At 52.2% G+C, this 17,387-nt stretch overlaps 7 protein-coding genes across 7 annotated transcripts in view; 4 read left to right on the top strand and 3 right to left on the bottom strand.

Moving 5' to 3' along the window:
* The window catches only part of DACRYDRAFT_22688 (uncharacterized protein), a gene marked incomplete at its 3' end in the record, with an annotated part of 1,360 nt that extends 823 nt beyond the window's left edge, over nucleotides 1-537 (bottom strand). Inside the window, exon 1 of the mRNA XM_040772927.1 lies at nucleotides 53-537. The remainder of the gene's footprint in view (nucleotides 1-52) is intronic.
* A 232-nt stretch (nucleotides 538-769) lies between these two features.
* Nucleotides 770-1,542, top strand: DACRYDRAFT_22687 (ferredoxin). The gene is made up of 4 exons (XM_040772926.1): nucleotides 770-979; nucleotides 1,035-1,077; nucleotides 1,127-1,458; nucleotides 1,512-1,542. The coding sequence occupies exons 1-4, from the start codon at nucleotides 910-912 to the stop codon at nucleotides 1,532-1,534; spliced, it is 468 nt and encodes a 155-aa protein (XP_040628525.1). The 5' UTR covers nucleotides 770-909; the 3' UTR covers nucleotides 1,535-1,542.
* A 344-nt stretch (nucleotides 1,543-1,886) lies between these two features.
* On the bottom strand, nucleotides 1,887-3,285 carry DACRYDRAFT_80236 (UROD/MetE-like protein; the record flags this gene model as incomplete). Its single annotated transcript, XM_040776433.1, has 5 exons — nucleotides 1,887-1,934; nucleotides 1,990-2,237; nucleotides 2,289-2,693; nucleotides 2,742-2,915; nucleotides 2,970-3,285. The coding sequence occupies 5 exons, from the start codon at nucleotides 3,283-3,285 to the stop codon at nucleotides 1,887-1,889; spliced, it is 1,191 nt and encodes a 396-aa protein (XP_040628524.1).
* Nucleotides 3,286-6,443: 3,158 nt separating this feature from the next.
* On the top strand, nucleotides 6,444-7,644 carry DACRYDRAFT_116720 (uncharacterized protein). Its single transcript, XM_040770250.1, has 3 exons — nucleotides 6,444-6,906; nucleotides 6,969-7,054; nucleotides 7,104-7,644. The coding sequence occupies exons 1-3, from the start codon at nucleotides 6,463-6,465 to the stop codon at nucleotides 7,606-7,608; spliced, it is 1,035 nt and encodes a 344-aa protein (XP_040628523.1). The 5' UTR covers nucleotides 6,444-6,462; the 3' UTR covers nucleotides 7,609-7,644.
* Nucleotides 7,645-9,233: 1,589 nt separating this feature from the next.
* On the top strand, nucleotides 9,234-10,299 carry DACRYDRAFT_108159 (uncharacterized protein; the record flags this gene model as incomplete). The annotated part of the gene is made up of 3 exons (XM_040768600.1): nucleotides 9,234-9,599; nucleotides 9,664-9,749; nucleotides 9,798-10,299. The coding sequence occupies 3 exons, from the start codon at nucleotides 9,234-9,236 to the stop codon at nucleotides 10,297-10,299; spliced, it is 954 nt and encodes a 317-aa protein (XP_040628522.1).
* A 1,842-nt stretch (nucleotides 10,300-12,141) lies between these two features.
* DACRYDRAFT_108158 (uncharacterized protein) lies at nucleotides 12,142-12,468 on the top strand (the record flags this gene model as incomplete). Its single annotated transcript, XM_040768599.1, has 1 exon — nucleotides 12,142-12,468. The coding sequence occupies one exon, from the start codon at nucleotides 12,142-12,144 to the stop codon at nucleotides 12,466-12,468; it is 327 nt and encodes a 108-aa protein (XP_040628521.1).
* Nucleotides 12,469-13,121: 653 nt separating this feature from the next.
* Nucleotides 13,122-14,387, bottom strand: DACRYDRAFT_67545 (uncharacterized protein). Its single transcript, XM_040775849.1, has 4 exons — nucleotides 14,180-14,387; nucleotides 13,696-14,127; nucleotides 13,298-13,641; nucleotides 13,122-13,244 (listed from the first exon to the last, which is right to left on the bottom strand). Exons 1-4 carry the CDS (start codon nucleotides 14,295-14,297, stop codon nucleotides 13,188-13,190), a joined length of 951 nt encoding a protein of 316 aa, XP_040628520.1. The 5' UTR covers nucleotides 14,298-14,387; the 3' UTR covers nucleotides 13,122-13,187.
* Between the last annotated feature and the right edge of the window lie 3,000 nt (nucleotides 14,388-17,387).

The following is a 17,387-nucleotide window of genomic DNA, read 5'->3' as shown; positions in this document are numbered from 1 at the left end:
CGGTTAGACTGCATGGGATTAGAGGGGTTAGAATGAGAGAGGATGGACGTACGTGTAGCCCAGCTGTACCCAGCTGTTGTCGTTTGGCAGGGTGAGCGCCCATGATATCCCATATGCGGAACGGGCGAGAAGGGCGATGGTGGCAAGAGATAGTACAGAACGCATGATGGACGGCAGAAAGAAGGAATTACCGTGGAGTGTAAGATATGGGAGGTTTGGATGCAGACCAGAGGGCTTGCCACCATAGCTCTATATACCAGCCCGGGACGCTCATATTCTCCGTTGACATGGAACCCAGCTATCCCAGTCGCTACCTTGCCATTGCCACAGTAGTATTGATCGTCAAGACCAGAAGTCCGAGACGCGTAGCGGAGCGGTGCCGCGTTATGAGCTCCTGCAGTTTTAGGCGTGCACTGCCTAATTCTGTCGAGTCATTTTCCCCGCCTAGAAGGCACGTGCTTAGATCGGCTCCAGTAAAGCTGTACAGCAGGGAAGAGGTCAGCAAAGCATATCGAGTGAATTGTAACACAAAATCACACAGCTCAAGCCGGTCAGGGCAACGGAGGAGATGCCTTATAAAATGGAGAGTACACACCAGCGCGAACCGGCAGTCCGTTAACCCTCCGAGCGGCTGTGCAGAAGCCAGGGTCGGCACGGCGGCCGAACTTTGTACGCCCAAAGTCATCCAACGAAGCAAGAACGCCGACAACAGCAGCGAGTTCGATGCCGACCACCATGTCTATGCTAACACGAGTGATTGCAGTGACGGCGCCTGCGATACGGCCGTTGCATGTATTGGCAAAGGGTGTCCCAAAGAGGTGTATCGCATCGACATCGACATCACCATCAACGGTACCATCAGGAACCAGACGACAGCGCGGATATCTATCCTCGTCGACTTCAACACCGATGGCAAGAGTATCTTTGTCTCTCCCTACGTATTCTCCAAACACACGAAGGAGAATACATACGTCTTCTAGTACGTTGATGATCCAGAGCCATCATTGTCCCCGCCGCTGACCTGATCAAAAAAGTTTCTGGACATGGTACCATCACACGTCCAGAGCCTGGTACAGGGTGCGTATTCCACGCATGCCATCACCTATTTACTAATGAGCCATGTTAGAATCAAAGTCACATTCATGGATCCCAAGGGAAAACTCCTCAAGACAGTCGAAGTGAACGAAGGTGACAACCTGCTTGAGATCGCGCACGAGCACGACATCGACCTGGAAGGTGCCTGCGATTGTTCAATAGCATGTTCAACATGCCACGTCATCCTCCGACCCGAGGATCACGACAAGCTCGAGGAGCCGAGTGATGACGAGAATGACATGCTGGATATGGCGTTCGGGCTGACTGACACAAGCCGACTTGGTTGTCAGGTCAAGATGAGGCGGGATCTGGACGGACTAGTCGCTACTCTACCCAGCGCTACGAGGAATATGTTTGTGGATGGTGCGCAATACTCCTGCTGCTTGTAGTGGAACTCGCGACTCACTTCTTAATAGGCGCAAAACCGACCAAGCACTAGATGGGCTATCGGATCACCTGACTTATTGGCTGCATTTGTATCTATGCCGCTCTTAGGCGGAACTCACTGCTCATCTATGAATGGCACCACACATTTGCATCAACCTCCTAGCATGTTTGCGGCTGGAACACGTGTCTGCTTCGTACCGTGCCTGTTTTGTGACTTGTTAGCCAGATACTCGTGCATTTTCTGTGTTGTCAGCAGCTGTCCTATACTCCCAACTATCTCACTGCTGGAAGCCATAGGATTTAGCATGCGGTACGTGGTCACTTTCACTGACTTCATTCACGTTCTTTCTTAACACAGACAAATCTACAACCCGGACTAGAGACCCGGACGTACCACCCACCAACTAGATTGTGCCCCACACCTTCTTCGCGACCTGAATCACCAATTTCAACTATCAGGTGTCTGTTAGCATGGAAGACGAAGCAGCCGTTCTCTGAAGGACGAACCTTTGCCTCCATCTCCTCCCACGAAATATTATTCCCCTCAAAATGACTTGCAAACCCACATTGAAGGCTGACACTGATCCTCTTCATCTCCAGGTCACCCATCGCTGCGGCAGCCTCTTTCATGCGTGCTATTATATAGTCCGGATCCTCCAGCTCAGGATCTTTAGAAGATATTAGACCAAGGACAACTCCTTTGTTTGTTGGAACGAAGCGCAGAGGATCGAAGGTGCCGGTACGAGGAGTATCATCTGCCCTTTGTCAGCGGATTCACCGAGTCCCAATAACAAAAGAGGGCGAACACTCCAAGTAGAAGACATCAACATCAATCTTTCCGAAAACCTTCTCGGCAATCGGGTCATACCCGCCTTCCGCATAATGTATCCCGCCCTTGAAGTTGCCCCTGCAGAGATGCCATCCGATCTTCATATCCGGCTTTCGATCTTTCAAGCAGTCGTTGTACAGCGCGATATAACGATCAAGAAGCGAATCTGGATCCAGACCCATCTCTCGCATCTTGCTGGTTATGCCGGGCGAACAGAAGAAGGTTAAGACGGGCCCGTCGATTTGGACATTCCTGCAACCTGCGGCATACAGGTCTGCCAGTTCAGCGCGAAAGGCCGTCGCTATGTCGGCAAAGTACTCGTCGTCGGATGCATACGCTTCGGACGTGTACGCGTGTTGCGACATGTGCCGGAAGTGATACCCTGTGAACTTGTAATGGCACGTTCATGAGCCAATAGGAAGCGACTTACACTCGGGGGAAGCCATATTCATCTTGACGTGCTTGATCTCTTCAGCCGGGACCTGTTTCGCCAAGTACTCGAACCACGGCACGTAGCATGGTTTGGTGCGTCTGATCTTCCCAGTAGCAATGTATGTTGGCTGACTGAACCCTTTAGCACGGACTTTGTCAACGTAGGGGAGATCTGCGTTTGGATGTCAGGAAAAGGGCACGAAGGAGCCCGGCAACTTCGACCCACATGCGGCGAAGATGTCCAGCTTGGGTTCAGGGACATACGTGATACCTTCAAGGTTATCATAGAACCCGTTGAAGAACATGTGTCTTCTGTACTCTCCATCCGTGACCGCCCGAAATCCGAGATCCCGCTGGAACTTGACCACATTAGCGATGCAGCTGTCCTCGAGTTGTTTCAGGGCCTCCGACGATAGCTCGCCTGCGTCATGTGATTTTCGCGCCTCAATCAAGGCATGCGGACGCAAGATCGATCCAATATGTTCACCTTTGAACGGACTAATCAATGCGACGTCAATATTGCTGGGAATGGGCGAGTACATCGCATCTTACGGAGGTGAGACGAACTGAGCAGCAGCTGGGATCATTGGATGAACAACAGTTAGGCATCTGGTCTGAAGGCCTGCTCTATAAGTAAAGGCACAAACGAAGAATTCACTTCAGCACTAGTGCTGTTCTTTGCTTATTATTCCCACGCGCGCGGAGCCATTGTGCCGCAACATGATGATTCTTAAATCCGTCTCCAAGTGTCAATTGAATCGTTGTCGTCGATCACTATGTCCCCACATGTATATATCACGAACTTCATTCCCTTGTCCTGACAATGGCACCCTGAGCGCTCAAAGACGCCTCCTCGATGCGGTTGTCGTCGTTGAACTCGTGAATGGTATCCATGTTACGTGATCATGCAGCCGACGCAACGTGTCTTCCAGCTTCGTATTCTGTGGAGAGCACAGGGGTAGATGTGCCCTTTCTTCTTATTTCGACCGCGTTTCAGTCAGGTCCACAAACCCCTTATGCGTTTCCGATCATATCTATCCCTCCATCGGGCTATTAATACAAAATCTTGGCATTACTCATTACACCCTGCTTAACTGCGTAATACTTACACAGCCCGAGATTCCATTGTTCCAATATCTATCCCTCCAGCACCTCCCTTCCACATTCAATCAACCAACGTTTACATTCCTCACTCAGGGTCGCCCCCTGGCTCAAAGGTGTCTTCATCCTTCCCTTCTCCCAGGGTAGGCTCGGGTCAGCTATAAGCGCACGGATGACATATTCCACAGCTTGGTCGTGTGAGAGTGGAGGGGATGAAGGAGAGGGGCGGAGGGCGGTCTGCATTTCGGCCAGGGTGGGAGCGGGAGAGGCATGCCATAAGAGGCAGGCGCGGACGTGGATGGCAGGGATGGAGGGTGGGGTGGGGTCGGTACTGGTGCTAGCGGGATTCCGTGATGCGATTGCGGCTGACTTGGTACATGACGAGGCTTTGGTATCCGATGTCGTCATGTGCTCTCCAGCGAGAGTGGTTTTTGTCTTCGAGAGTTTAATGGAGGTAGCAGGCTGAGGTTGTGGGACGTTAGACGCTGAGTCAACCATCGGGGGAGTAACCGAAGCAGGAGTAGGAGCTGCTCCAACCGTGGGTGGCTCCTTCGATGAGGATTGCTTCGCTTCTCCACGCCCAGGCAGATTCCCCGAATCGCGCTCTATCGCCCCTCCCTCACCCAGCTCTCCCTTCTCCCACTCCTCGTCCACACGGATCTTCCTCCAGTCCACCTCCCTCCCTTCCGCGTTAGCTCGATCCATCAACTCTTTTCCAACAGCCCACGAGGCCATGGCGTCATTCGCCGCATACTCCAATTGTTCTTCCTCCAGCTTCCCATTCCAGTCCGAGCACCGTACTCTAGGGTCCTTGGATAGCTGGGCATGCAGGTAGCGAGCTGTGAGGCGGGCGAGGGAGATGAGAGTGCGATTGGGGGGAAGATGGGGGTCGACGGATTTGGCGAGGTAGGACAGCTCGAGGACGTTTCTTGGTTTCAACCCCGGGAAGTCTCTCACAAGTTTGCGGAAGTCCACTATACCATAATGTTAGTACTTGTTGTTGCGAATTGGAGCAGACAAGGGACATACGGCGAATGTTGACCCCCATCTTCGCCCGCTTCGGATCCTCGATAACCTTCTTCAGCTCATCCGGCAGCACTCTCATCCCCCCCACCCTCAACAAAAGGCAGAACTTCCCATCCCCAAGCTGGATCAACGCAGTCCTCCCTTCCCATTTCTGTGGTTTCCCGCCAGGTGCGCGACGGAACCCGAAGGGCCACTCGATGTCGAACCCTAAGGGAGCGGAAAGGAGGGGGATGAGGGTGTTGATTTCGTGCGGTGATGAGGTGAACACGCGTGTGGGAATAGGGGAGGCGTGAAGGTAGGAATAGCTCGGGAGGGGTGAGGGGGTTTCGAGGGTTTGGGGCGCTTCTCTTGCTGTCGAGCTGCGTGCTCTGTCGATAGGAGCGCCCGTAGTTACAGTCGTGTTTCTCTCTCCATTTGTAGAAGCGCCTACAACTTCCGTACTGCTCTCTCCATCCGTGCTCGGTCCAGCAGCGGGCTTGACCGGCTTCACCTCAATTTTTCTCTTCCCTCCACCCTCGTTCTCCATCTCTGGTGAGACAGGCATCTTCGCTTCCTCACAAAACGCGTCTATCTCCCCCCCCTTCGCCTTCGCACTCGTCTGGATCGTACGCTTCTGTCCCTGACCTGCATGTGACGCACTCTGAATGTTTCGCTGTTGCGCTGATTTGGAGGGTTTAACTGGTGCAGGTCGGGGGGTTCGGAAAAAGGGGTGGATCCTGTTCTGCGTTAGAGGATCGAGAGTGGAAAGGGTGGGGGAGAGGGACATACGGCTTGCTCGCAGTGCGTGATATTTCCTCTTCTTTTTCTGCTCTTTCTTTTGGAGGTGCGAAGAAAGGATGTATGCTATCCCGGTCAGTACTATTTCTCTAAGTGAGAAGAACGCATACGGGAGGTCCTTCCCCTTCCCCTTCCCATTCCCCTTGATACCTCTTCCGGCATCGAGACCCATCTTCTCCAGCTCCTCGCTCAAAATCTCCATACTCCTCTCGCACTCCATATCCTTCCTCTTAACGGTAGCCTGATCCACTGTGCCGCCGGACGTGTTAGGAGGATGAACAGCACGCGTCATTCCGAGAAAGACGATGCTGTCTGAGCTATCCGACCTGCTGCTGTTCATGCCTGAAAGTGACCGTCGTAACGTCCTGGTAGTTGAGATTATATACCTCTGTGAGGCGGTCCAGGAGAGGGGTGATTGTATGACTTTGCGCATCCAGTCCTTTCACTAGGAGAACAGTCACTGAACAGTCTGCCGACATGGACCCTTAATGAGTGCTAGATCACGTGCCTTTGTCACGTGTAACGCGTTTCATCCACGTCATGAAAGGGGCTGTGTCGCGTTATTTCCAAATCTGAGTTGCATTCCAGCGCCCCATCGATCGAGACAAATCACTTGCCAGATTCAGCGATCTATCATTCCACGCTAGCTGCAACACTCGGGTTTCTCCGTGTTCTTTTTGTCTCGTTGGGAGCGTCACACGTGCAGCATCGAGTCACAGCTCATCACTCTTTTTTTCGCCGCTCTTTAGGCACACCAGCACATTCGAGTATATCTTCCCTCCCTCTTCTTCCCCCTCTCTCAAGTTCAAGCTGAAATGGAACGCCGCTCACACGCTCCCTCCCCTGTCCCCCGCTCTCCCCTCTCACCTACCACTCCCGGCGCCTCCCGAATGCAGCGACACACCTCCCCGCCACCAGTCTCAACACGGAACGCATTCGGTGAACCGACACTTGAGAGCTTGGCAGCCCAGCTGATTGGAGCTGAAGGAGCGCGAGAGGCGGTGGAACGGGGTGCGAGGGGGTATCAGCATGTGCCTGCCTCTCCCTTGAGTGGGGGGTGGCAAGGGCAGGGGGAAACGCAGGAAGGTGGTTGGGCAGGCCGGAGGGGCGGTCAGAGTGCGTCAGATGTACCTGGTGTGGGAGGTGCGAGGTCAGGCGTGCAGCAGAGGACTGCGCCTACGACTGCGACTCTTGCGCGTGCTAGGAAGGAAGAGAGCACAGATGAGGAGGAAGAGTTGACTTTTCCCCGGTATCCCGCTGTACGTCTCCCCTCTGTCCGCATAAACCCCACTGACGACGTTTTGTTTTACCCTTAATGTAGTACCCACCTTACCCAGCCTATCCGTCCCGCCGCGAACTCCCAGAACATCTCCAACACCTGCCGTACCCCGCATATCCTGCCTATCCGTGAGTCTTCCCCACCCCATGCCCCTGCACATCCCTAACCTTCATCCAGCGCCTACCCTGCCTATCCCAACACCAAAGTCATTCCTCCTCGCCCGATGCAAGCGATGGGAATCCCCAGCCACCAGCCCTCTCATGTCCGAGCACAAAGCGGAATCTCTCAGCCTCCTCCGCCGATGCAAGTCCCTTACCCTTCCTCTTCCCTTGCCGCAACAGCAGCTGCAGGTGCTTACGCGCACTCCTTTGCCCGTGGTGCAGCTGTAGGCACGGGAGGATCAGCTGGCGGTGCAGGAGCTGCAGTGGGAGGGAGCATCTGGAATCCCCCCGTACCACAGCTCTCCCAGTCCCAATCCTCAGGCTCAGGCTCAGGAGAAATAGGCAGTACCTCCCCGCCTACACCAAGTACGCAAGCCCTCCCCAGTCCGGGGGTCCAAGTATCTGGTGTGCCGGGGTTGCAGAGTCCGCCTGGTGTGCCGGGGAGGAAGGGCAAGGGAAGAGAGAGGGGGAATTCGGCAGGGAGCTCGACGACGAAGAGGAGGGACAGAGACGGGAACTAAGGGAGAGTGGGTGCGTGAGATTGGCTTGCAGGCGGGTGAGGGGGGTGAGGGGGAGAGATGAGGTTGACGGGAGGGATGTGAACACGTCTAGGGGTTGGGGTTCAGGAGCTCTGTAGAGATGAAGACAAAAGACTCGAGCATTTTGAGTCACGAGGTCGAGCCGGAGCGACCGATCGAGCAACGTGAGCTGAACAGAAGTAAAACTGGCTTATACACCAAGTCAGATCGATTCCAACCGAACCCGACCAAACTAAACTGAAAATTGACCCGAATCTGAAACATAATCCTACATCAAGTCACCCAGAGTACATCGATTCCCTTTTTCTTGCATGCAGACTATGATTACGAGTACGAGTACGAGTACGAGTTCTTATTTAACGATGAGATATGATGATGAGTTTTGAGTGCTAGGTTTGGGTATAGCGCTTATTTGACGTGATGCTATCAGCTCGGTCATCATCTCTCTTCATTACAAGCTACAAATACCCCAACATACCTCAGCCAATGGACTTTAACTCTGCTCTATCCTACGCACTACCCTTTGTCTATCTGTTCAGCAGCTACCAGCATCTCCTATTTGTCCCGCAAGAAGCCCAACCTACATATGTCAGTGCAAGCCCCTTCGTTGACCCCACAGGAACTCAGGAAGAAGAACAGGAAGAATAAGAATACCACCTAACTGTAAGCCCAGTCATCGGGTAGCAAGACTAACCATACAGTTGTCGAACAGGGAAATAGCCACCGAAATCATTGTGAACTAGATGGGTGTCAAGGATATTCAGCCTCCAGGATCTCCGGTGAGCTGCATTTTCATCACTATGTGCAACCGACTGTTCACATTCCCGCGTAGTGTTTTGCTGTAGGTGCAGTTTATCAGCCAGCCGGTGCAACTGCAGCAGTTGGCTTCTCTCCCTCTCCTCCTCTGCCTTTGCTGACTATGTCACTAGCATACCTCCCATCTCAGTTACGGCCGCTGCGGCCCAGCAGTCATATACTACGAGCATCAACATCAAAGTTTGGGGGAGGCAAGAGGGGCCCGTGCAGAGACAGGAAGGGGACCAGAGGGATGAATTGAATGAGGGGAAGCAGAGAGGGGACCCCAGCTATTCGTCCTTTGAGGTGCGGACTATCACTGGTTAGCTCACTCTCCTTTGACGCGCACGTGACGTACAACTTGCCTCTCACTTTTCGCCCCTTTACCCAAACTCTTTCCTCTCACGACCTCAATCATAAACTTAATACTAGCCTACCTAGGGAATCTTTTCGATCGCTAATCTAATAAAGATCGTCGAATGGAAGAAACGCTGCAATCTTCGCCTGTTTCCCTTGGGTCGCTGAAAATTTATCCGATCCGGGACATTGGGGTGTTTACCCTTTTTCTAACATCCTTCCTCACCCTCATCAGTAACGCCGAACGTTGTTCTGCTTCAAGGCTGTTATGAAATCGGAGTTTGGGGCACAGGAAAAGAGTAGTATGTGATCAGGTGACCGGTGTGCATTGTCAACTACAACGAGGCGTTGCTTCCCTGACAGCACGCCAGAAATTGTCGTCTGACATCAGCATTTGACAAAGCCTCACTTTCTATCCTGCAACCAACTGATTCCCCTCAAATTCTTAAATCAGCATGGCAACGCCCAATGCCTTTGGAGAACCTACGCTCGAGAGCCTAGCATCGCAGTTAATCGGCAGCGAGGGAGCGTGGGAGGCGGTAGAGCAAGGGGCGAGAGCGTATGAGCATTCTCCTGCTATAGTGCCTGGTGGTTTCTCCCAGGGGGGCAGGCCAGGAACACCAGGTCAGGATGGAGGCTGGGCTGGCTGGAGAGGCAGCGCTCAAGGAAATGGGTTGGCTGGTGTACCTGGGGCCAACGCGGGAGGGGGGACGAGGCTCGCAGGGGCACCACAAAGGACTGTACCAGCAGCGTCTCACCTGAGAAGAGAAGAAAGCACAGACGATGAGGAAGAGGAGTGGGCGTTCCCTGAATATCCTCCTGTACGTTTCCCATGTTCTTCGAGATACAAATGTTCAAACGGTGACGGGTTCTGCGGTGTTGTAGTACCCCGCCTATCCTGCCTATCCACCCCGACACGAGCTGCCAGAACATCTCCGCAACCTCCCCTACCCAGCCTACCCAGCATATCCGTACACTTTTTGTTTCTGCTCCAAGTTTAGGCACTGACTGGATGACAGCGCCTATCCTCCCTACCCCGGCTCGGGCGCGCTGCCCCCACCTGCCGTGAGGTCAATGGGTATCCCCACCCACTCTCATGGCCGTACCAGTGGCACCATGCACTCCCTTGACCACCCACCAAACGCACAAGCTTGGTCAGCCGAGTACGGTGGCTCAAGTTCCCTCGCTGCCGCTGCTGCTGCCGGTGCCTACGCCCATTCAGCGCTCGCGCGAGGCGGAGGTACAGCACGCACGGGTACCCCGGGTAGCATCTGGAACCCTGCTGTACCTCCGCTCTCCAACGTTCAATCCTCAATGTCAGGCATAGGGAGCACCGCTTCTCCAACTCCTTCTAACAACCCTGCTCTCATGGGTCTCCAGAGTCCCCCGACGGTGCCAGGGATACCGGGAAGAAGGATGAGGGAGAGGAGACCTACTCATCAGCGAGAGAATTCTGCAGGGACTGGAAGCGCGGGAAGCCCGACTAAGAGCAGGAGGGATAGGGGTGGAGAGGGAGCGTGAGTGTGGAGGCGTTGGTTAAGTTGAGAGAGATGTGAAGATGGCGGGGCCGGGAGAGCTGGCGTGCGGTGCCACGGATGGAGAGAGAGACTCGAGCGCAATAGCCCTCCGAGTCACTGACTGGAGCTGAGCTGCAGCGAACCCATTGTACGACTTGGATACGACCCCGATAGAACCTGATTGAATCGAATCGAACCGGTATAGCACTACATCCAACTCACCCAGGCTGCAATGCCTGGTCATCATGCATACGAGACTGTGATCCATCGAAATTACGGACATTCTACGAGTATCCAACCACCCTCCCGAAAATGACTCGACGTATGGTTTCTCCGCGGGGATATGTATCCTGCACTTCCTATTCGCTGAGCTAGATGGGAACGATGGTTTCCAAACCTCTGGATGAGCAGCGTGACTCGAAACCCGGAGAAGCGCGGAGACTATATATGTAAGTCAGTCGTACCTTGGTTCCTCACTAGTTCTTTCATGACAAGTGTGGAACACCCCAACGTTCTCTAGGAACCGGACTTCAGCTTTAGCTTTCTTCAGAGCCTCAGCGCCAACTCGGCCGATGCCGGGATCACCTCCATCCTCCTCATCCTCTCTAAAATTCTCGCAGATCACGCGGTTTTCTCGACTTCTCAACTGAACTGAGCAAGGAACAGCCGAAAGAACAAAGCGACTTGACCTCACGTCCAAAGGTTGGATATATCCATGATGGACAGAATTCAAAAACAACAGAGGAAGCCCCTCAATCGGGAGGACGCTGAACCATCGGAGAAGGATATGCATATCCATGGCTTTGGTTTGGAGGAGCATGAGAGCCAGACGGAGGGACTGGGTCGTGCTGCCGAGCAGTCTGGGGAGACGAATGTTGTGATCACGGTATCAGGTGCTTCGGGTGAGAACAGCACAGAAGACGAGCTGGTTGTCATTAAATACCTGCGGACAGCTCTCTCTCTTACTCTCCGGAATATGTGTCCCATTTACTGGTTGCTCTGGGTGTGTTGTGCACCTTAAGTAGCATGGTGGTCTAGTATCCTGGTTAGTATTTTATCTAATTATTTCAAAATGAGCCCCCAACTGAGCGTCTACGCAGCTTCCCTTCTGACGCTTGATCGTGCACTTTTCCTCCCACATCCACGCATTGATTGTACGGCATCTCTTGCCGTGACCGCCTTGAATCTGGTATCCTCCATTCCCCACCCTTCCCATCCTTCTCTGACCTTAGGTATCTTAACTCCTTCCCACCCTCGCACAAGCCGTGATCTGCCCTTTCCTTTTCCCCATCCTCACACAACGCCAAGGGTCATCACCTATGAGAGCACCCCTTCCATTTCAGCGGCAGCCGCTATTGCTGGTGCAGGCGCTTATGCACACTTCGCTTTCTTTCGAAGCGGAGGTGCAGCAGGTGCGAGAGGCGCTCGCAGCGGTACCTTGAACCCTTCTGGAATCTCTCACTCGCAATCTTCCATTTCAGGCATTGGAAGCACCCCGACCACCACCCCTTCCAGTACCCAGGGACCCACAGGTATCTCTCATCAGGCGGGTATGCTGCGAAGGAGGGGCAGGGAGAGGAAGGCGAGCCATGAACCTGAGGACTCGGAAAGGGCTAACAGGGTTGGTAGTTCGACAAAGAGCAGTTAAGATAGAGTCGAGTGACGCTCCCGAAAGCTCAAGGTGTAAGTTAGGGTGGACAGATGCGAAGCCATTGAAGTTGGGGAGAAGCTGATGGAGGCGATAAACCCAAAAGTCCCGATGGCAGTGCATTTCCGAGACACCGAGTTTGTTGTATGGACGGCATCATTAATTTCTCTTACATTTTCTATCGCAGCCTATCACTCCATGGGTCGCAATACTGGCAGAGTATACCAGATCGTTGCGGCTGCTACTGCTACTGCTACTGCTACAACTGTTGCTGCTGCGGCTGCCCCCGCAGCCCGCGCCAAAGCCCAACCTGCTGCCAAGACCTTGGCTACACTCAGAGGAGGAAAGAAAACTGCAATGCAACAAGAGAACAGGACCTCAGACAAGAGAGGAGGCGAAATGGCGCAAGAGGAAGGGAACGGAGAAAGAGAGAGTTGCATCAAGCAAGAGTCCAGGGAGTTGGAGGAAGTCGAGCTCTTGGAAAGCCAGTTTACTGCAGGAGACGCCCGCGAGCAACCATCATAGCAAGATCACCCAAATTCCATGTATTCCTTCCACGTATACGTACTGACTCGCGACTCTCTGTTTTGCTTTCCTACCTATACCGTATATTTTCTTGTCATGTACTGTAGCTTCATCAAGTTCGTGTACAAACGGATGTCGGCTCCTCTCAGGCCGTTCCCCACGAGGCGATCCTAGCCGGACTTCTGGAAGAGGGGTTGGAGCTGGTCGAGCAACTAGAAGCGCGGGATGGCGTTGGACTCAAATGCGTCTTACGTATTCATGAAGTCGCGTTCGTACATCCCACTCCCTCTGTGTAGTTAGATATGCGGAGATATAAGGAGCGAGTGATAGCGTACTGTTCATCATGGTCAGAGGTTGAAATGGTGCTTCCATTGGCTATATGCGCAGGTTGAAGAACTTTCACTGCGATATCAAGATTGACAGTGGTGGCAAGATTCGAATCGTCTGGGGATAGACCAATCTCTCACTGAAAAGGCTGGGGCAGTGGTTGGAGGAAGGAGTCGTAGGTGAAAGGCACTTATCCAGAGAGGGCCTCAGGTGTCGTCGAAACCCGAGCCAGAGCACTGAAGACGCATATAAGCCGCGACAATAACAAGGCCACCCCAATTTCATTGATTCCTTTCGTACAGTCTTCCGGAACGATCTGACTGTTTGTCCACATATGTCATATGTTTCCTCGAACCATGTACTCGTACAATAATATCATTTTTGTTCAATGTTCACAGGGGCTCGATATTAGGCTTCGGCCCAACGGGCACGATCCTCGTGGGGTTAATCTGTCCAGACCCCGTCAGCAAACCCAAGAACACCTTCCGCATCAAGAACTCGCCTGCGTATGACTCCAGTAGTAATGCGTCTTGATATGTTCAAAGTTCGTCGTTCCCTTGAACGCGTCGTTCTTCCAGTACAAGTTCTTCATCCATCGATTCAGATGCGGATAGTTGTGCCGAATTGTACCGATGTTGCACTTGAAGTGGCCGACGTAGACAGGGTCGAACCGCACCAAAGTGGTGTACAGGCGGATGTCGGCTTCTGTCAGGCGGTTGCCGATGAGGTAGTCGGAACCAGACTTTTCGAGAATACCTTCTAGCCGGTCGAGGGACTGGAAGAGCGGACCAACGTTGGACTCATATGCCTCTGGCGTGGTCGCGAAGCCGCATTTGTATACACCATCTATGCATGCGGATCAGAAATGCAATAATGGAAGGAGGGGATTCATTGACGCACTGTTGACGGTGTTGTACACCCAGTCGTTGAGCTCGTCGATCTCCTTCCTCAATTCCTGAGGATAATAATCCAACTCTGCCTTCTCCTTCGGCAAGAACTCGTTAAAGGCAGTGTTGAAGTTCCTGATGATCTCGCTACTTTCGTTGTTCACCACCGTCCGGAGCTTCTTGTCCCACAGCACGGGTACGGTAAAGCGCATGTTGTAGTCGGGCTGGGCGACGAAGTACAGGTCCTTGACATGCTTCGCGTTCTCGTTTGGGTCGCTGTCCGCACCGGGGAACGCGTCCGCCGAGGCAAATGGCCAACCATCTTGACCCATGTGTGGTGAGACAACAGAGACGGGGAGGATGTCCTCCAGTCCTTTGAGCGCGCGAACGATCAACGTCCGATGAGCCCAAGGGCATGCATACGAGACGTAGAGATGATAGCGGCCTGCGCTCCGTCAGCAAATGCAATTCCAAGCTGGGTATATGCACATGCGCACCCTTTTCAGGCTCGAACTGCCCTCCCTTCTTGATCTCGTCGCGGAAAGTTGATGCCTGTCGCTTGAACTGTCCGTCCTTCGCCGCCCAGCTGGTGATATCTTTCTTCTCTGCCGACATTGTGAATGTTCTTCTTTGTGACTGAAATGCAATAGACCGGCTTAAAAGTGCAGGATGAGTGCAGCGAGCAGGAGGAGCGAGAGTGGGTTTATGTATGAGGTGCTTCATGTGGGGCGTGACCGTGCGGGAAGGCGTGCTCCCACGGTATGGTGTGACACCTTCCTGATTTGGGCTGTCAGCCTCACAGCTGATGTAAACGTTGGCTGGGCAGATTTCAAATCATCAACAACTCCCCATTGATTTGACTCATTTCCGTAATATCGAACTGGATGTTATAACATCATGGCGTGAAGGGACAATGTCCGTATGCCTAGTACTATGGCGCGTTGTTCCAGCTCATCACTGCCACATTTAGAAAGAGATAGGAGACCAGAATGTGCGCTTGACAATATTTCCATCTGCGTGACTGACATCGTGATTGCTGGTTGTCCTAATCCAGCGACTCACGCGGTCCGCAAGCAGTTGGGCTGAATTATCATCGTCTCGCAGGTGACTTACGATCCTGGTTTGAAAGGACCTTGATTTCTCAAGCACCTGCATCGATATCAAGATGGTGGCGCCTCGCCGCAGACAATTCCCCCATAGCTCCCGAATTGGTGTATTATGTCCTGCTCAAACCTTTCGAGGGCACGTCTGGCCAATATGAACTCGACCTGCTTGCTCCCCGCGAATCCCGAGATTGCCGGTGAGACCACAGCTCATGCCGCAAATCACAGACGGCTGCTGATGACAGTATTAGGGATCGCAGTTATTTCAGTCGTTCGGGGTGATCTGAGTCGATGAAAGAGCTGTACACCGGAGTAGATCCAGATCGACCATTCATCGAGGTCGCTGTACTGTTACACCGTCGAAGGGCGCATACAGGTGAGAGTAAGATTGAACGTAACACTCAGAGTAGAATCGGAATGAATGAATTTGTGAAACATTTCGACCATAATGAATTGTACAACCTGTGGAAAAGTCAATGCCGGCACGATATTAGCGATTGAATACAAACGTACAGTTCAGATACTACACTACTGTACTCTTCCATCCGTAAAAGCATGACCATTAGCTAACTGTTCTCCCGTCAAATAAATTCGAAGTTTAATGCAAATATGACTCACAAAAAACCGTTTCCAGACATGCAAAACATCGCTTTCTTTACCAATCCCCACCAGTCAAATCCACCGGTCATATTGTTGTTTTCGGTGTGTTGATCACGGCTGTTGTTTGTATTGGTGTTGTTCAAGCAAATGTTATTGTGAGACCTCATTGTGGTCTGTGTCAGGATCATGTCACCTTGAATCTGGTAGACATTGACAACAACTGGGGTGGCAGACATCATTGTCAAGGGATGAGCATTGATGAGAACAGAAGGGGGTTTGTAGGATATGACTGGAGCAATGTTTGAGGGAAGAACCATTGTGGCAGGAGGGACAATTGTGGGTGGAGCTTGCATGGCTGGGATTGGAGCAGATGAGAAATTATTGTAGCCAGGAGGATGATAGAATCTCATATTGGCATCAAGTCTGACTTGATAAGCCATATGTGCTGCAACAATATCTGGGTCAGCATCAGAGAGCATGAGGGAGTGTTAGGCAGTCACAGTAAGTAGGATGCACCATTGTTTTCAACAGCATTCCAAATGTGCTTGCAAGACAAAGTCATCCTGGAATGCTTGCCTTTGCCATGTGAGCCATCGTTGAAAGAGTTGGGCAGAGGATCCATAATGAGCAAGAAGAAGAATAGAGGATAGAGTAAGAGGTGTGTGGGGAAGAAAGTGAGTTGAGGAGAGTGTGGTCTGGACTGCCATGCAGCTTGAACTCAAATACTGCACCTTGCAAGCTATTGTTCAGAGCAGGAGTGGGAGCAATGAGGGAGGAAAACAGAATGCTATCCACTTTGAAGAGCAAAGAGTGATGGGCAGGCATTTCAATGAAGGATGACAGTTGGTCATGATTTGGTTGGTTTGATTCATAAAGCAGAAGACAATGGCTGAACATCTGGGGACAGCTGAACATCTGGGGTGGCTTGAACACCCAGCTGTAATTCCTGCAGCTCTTGAATAGTTTACTGATGGAGGTGCGGACTGCTTAAAAAGACTTACTGGTCAGTCTTCTTCAAAGTGATTGACCATTGGAAGCTTACCAGAACATAGATTCTCCCACTATTTCCACATGTGCAAACTCTGCAGCTTCAAACCATCCTCCTTTAGCCTCTTGAAGGCAGCACCTTGCTTAAAAGCATATGCTCAATGTCCTGCCTCCACTTCATCATTGGCAGCAAGTTTTGCTGCCACACACTCCCAATGCATTGCCCAGAAGTCATGAAATGCCAATGATCATTTCATCTCTTCCTGCAGCAATTCCTCCTCTTCCTCCCAATGCTTGACCTTTGCTTTTGCTCTCCACCATGTGATTCAATCAACTGGAGAACAGATGAGACAATAGAAGCAGAAAGTTGGGAGCTGCTCACTTGCTTCATCCAATCCCTCTTCTCCTGCATCCCTGTTCTGGCTCTCACTCACAAACTGCACACCAATCTGAAAGTACCAGGGCAAACAAGCACATCCTGACCTGAGCACTTCTTGCAGTTGACCCAGGGCCATCCCCTTCAAGTCAGCAGGCCTCAACTCTCAGAACAGGGAGTCTGTTAGGGCAACACAGGCTGACTAAGTCTGCTCACCTAAGAGTGCCAAGAGTCTAAGCAGGCAACAAGGAAGTGGAGTAGACCTGATGACTAAGACCTATCTACAGTATAGGTACCTGTGGATGATCCCAAGAGACCAAGTCTGAAGAGACAGTCCCCAGGCAGAGTAGGCCTTATATTTATACCTCTGTGGTGGAACCTGCTAGAACATCTTGCTTACTCAGCCTAGTCAGGTGATCAGGTCATATGACCAAGGATGAGGTCATATGAGGTCATGCACAGCCATGCACAGCAGGTCACCTGACCATCCAATCCTTCCAGCAGGTTCCAGCACATGCCAAGGTATACCAGCTACTTCCATGTCATAAAGGCTTAGTCATGTCTCTTGACCAAGCAATGGGCTGGTGCCCTGACAGAGTCACATTCAGGCAAGCCAATTCTTAGCATGGCCTTGTGACA

This window comes from Dacryopinax primogenitus, assembly GCF_000292625.1.
Source record: "Dacryopinax primogenitus strain DJM-731 SS1 chromosome Unknown DACRYscaffold_10, whole genome shotgun sequence".
Lineage (NCBI taxonomy): Eukaryota > Fungi > Basidiomycota > Dacrymycetes > Dacrymycetales > Dacrymycetaceae > Dacryopinax > Dacryopinax primogenitus.
The sequence above is the reverse complement of the archived record's forward strand: the minus strand, read 5'-3'. Positions and strand labels throughout refer to the sequence as shown.

Coding starts and splice junctions, on each gene's coding strand:
- DACRYDRAFT_22687 (XM_040772926.1), top strand. CDS start 910: ATGGCAAGAGTATCTTTGTCTCTCCCTACGTATTCTCCAAACACACGA. Junction 980..1,034: donor GAGAATACATACGTCTTCTA/GTACGTTGATGA, acceptor TGATCAAAAAAG/TTTCTGGACATGGTACCATC. Junction 1,078..1,126: donor CGTCCAGAGCCTGGTACAGG/GTGCGTATTCCA, acceptor GAGCCATGTTAG/AATCAAAGTCACATTCATGG.
- DACRYDRAFT_116720 (XM_040770250.1), top strand. CDS start 6,463: ATGGAACGCCGCTCACACGCTCCCTCCCCTGTCCCCCGCTCTCCCCTC. Junction 6,907..6,968: donor CTTTTCCCCGGTATCCCGCT/GTACGTCTCCCC, acceptor CCCTTAATGTAG/TACCCACCTTACCCAGCCTA. Junction 7,055..7,103: donor CCCGCATATCCTGCCTATCC/GTGAGTCTTCCC, acceptor ACCTTCATCCAG/CGCCTACCCTGCCTATCCCA.
- DACRYDRAFT_67545 (XM_040775849.1), bottom strand. CDS start 14,297: ATGTCGGCAGAGAAGAAAGATATCACCAGCTGGGCGGCGAAGGACGGA. Junction 14,128..14,179: donor GCAGTTCGAGCCTGAAAAGG/GTGCGCATGTGC, acceptor GACGGAGCGCAG/GCCGCTATCATCTCTACGTC. Junction 13,245..13,297: donor ACTACTGGAGTCATACGCAG/GCGAGTTCTTGA, acceptor GGGTCTGGACAG/ATTAACCCCACGAGGATCGT.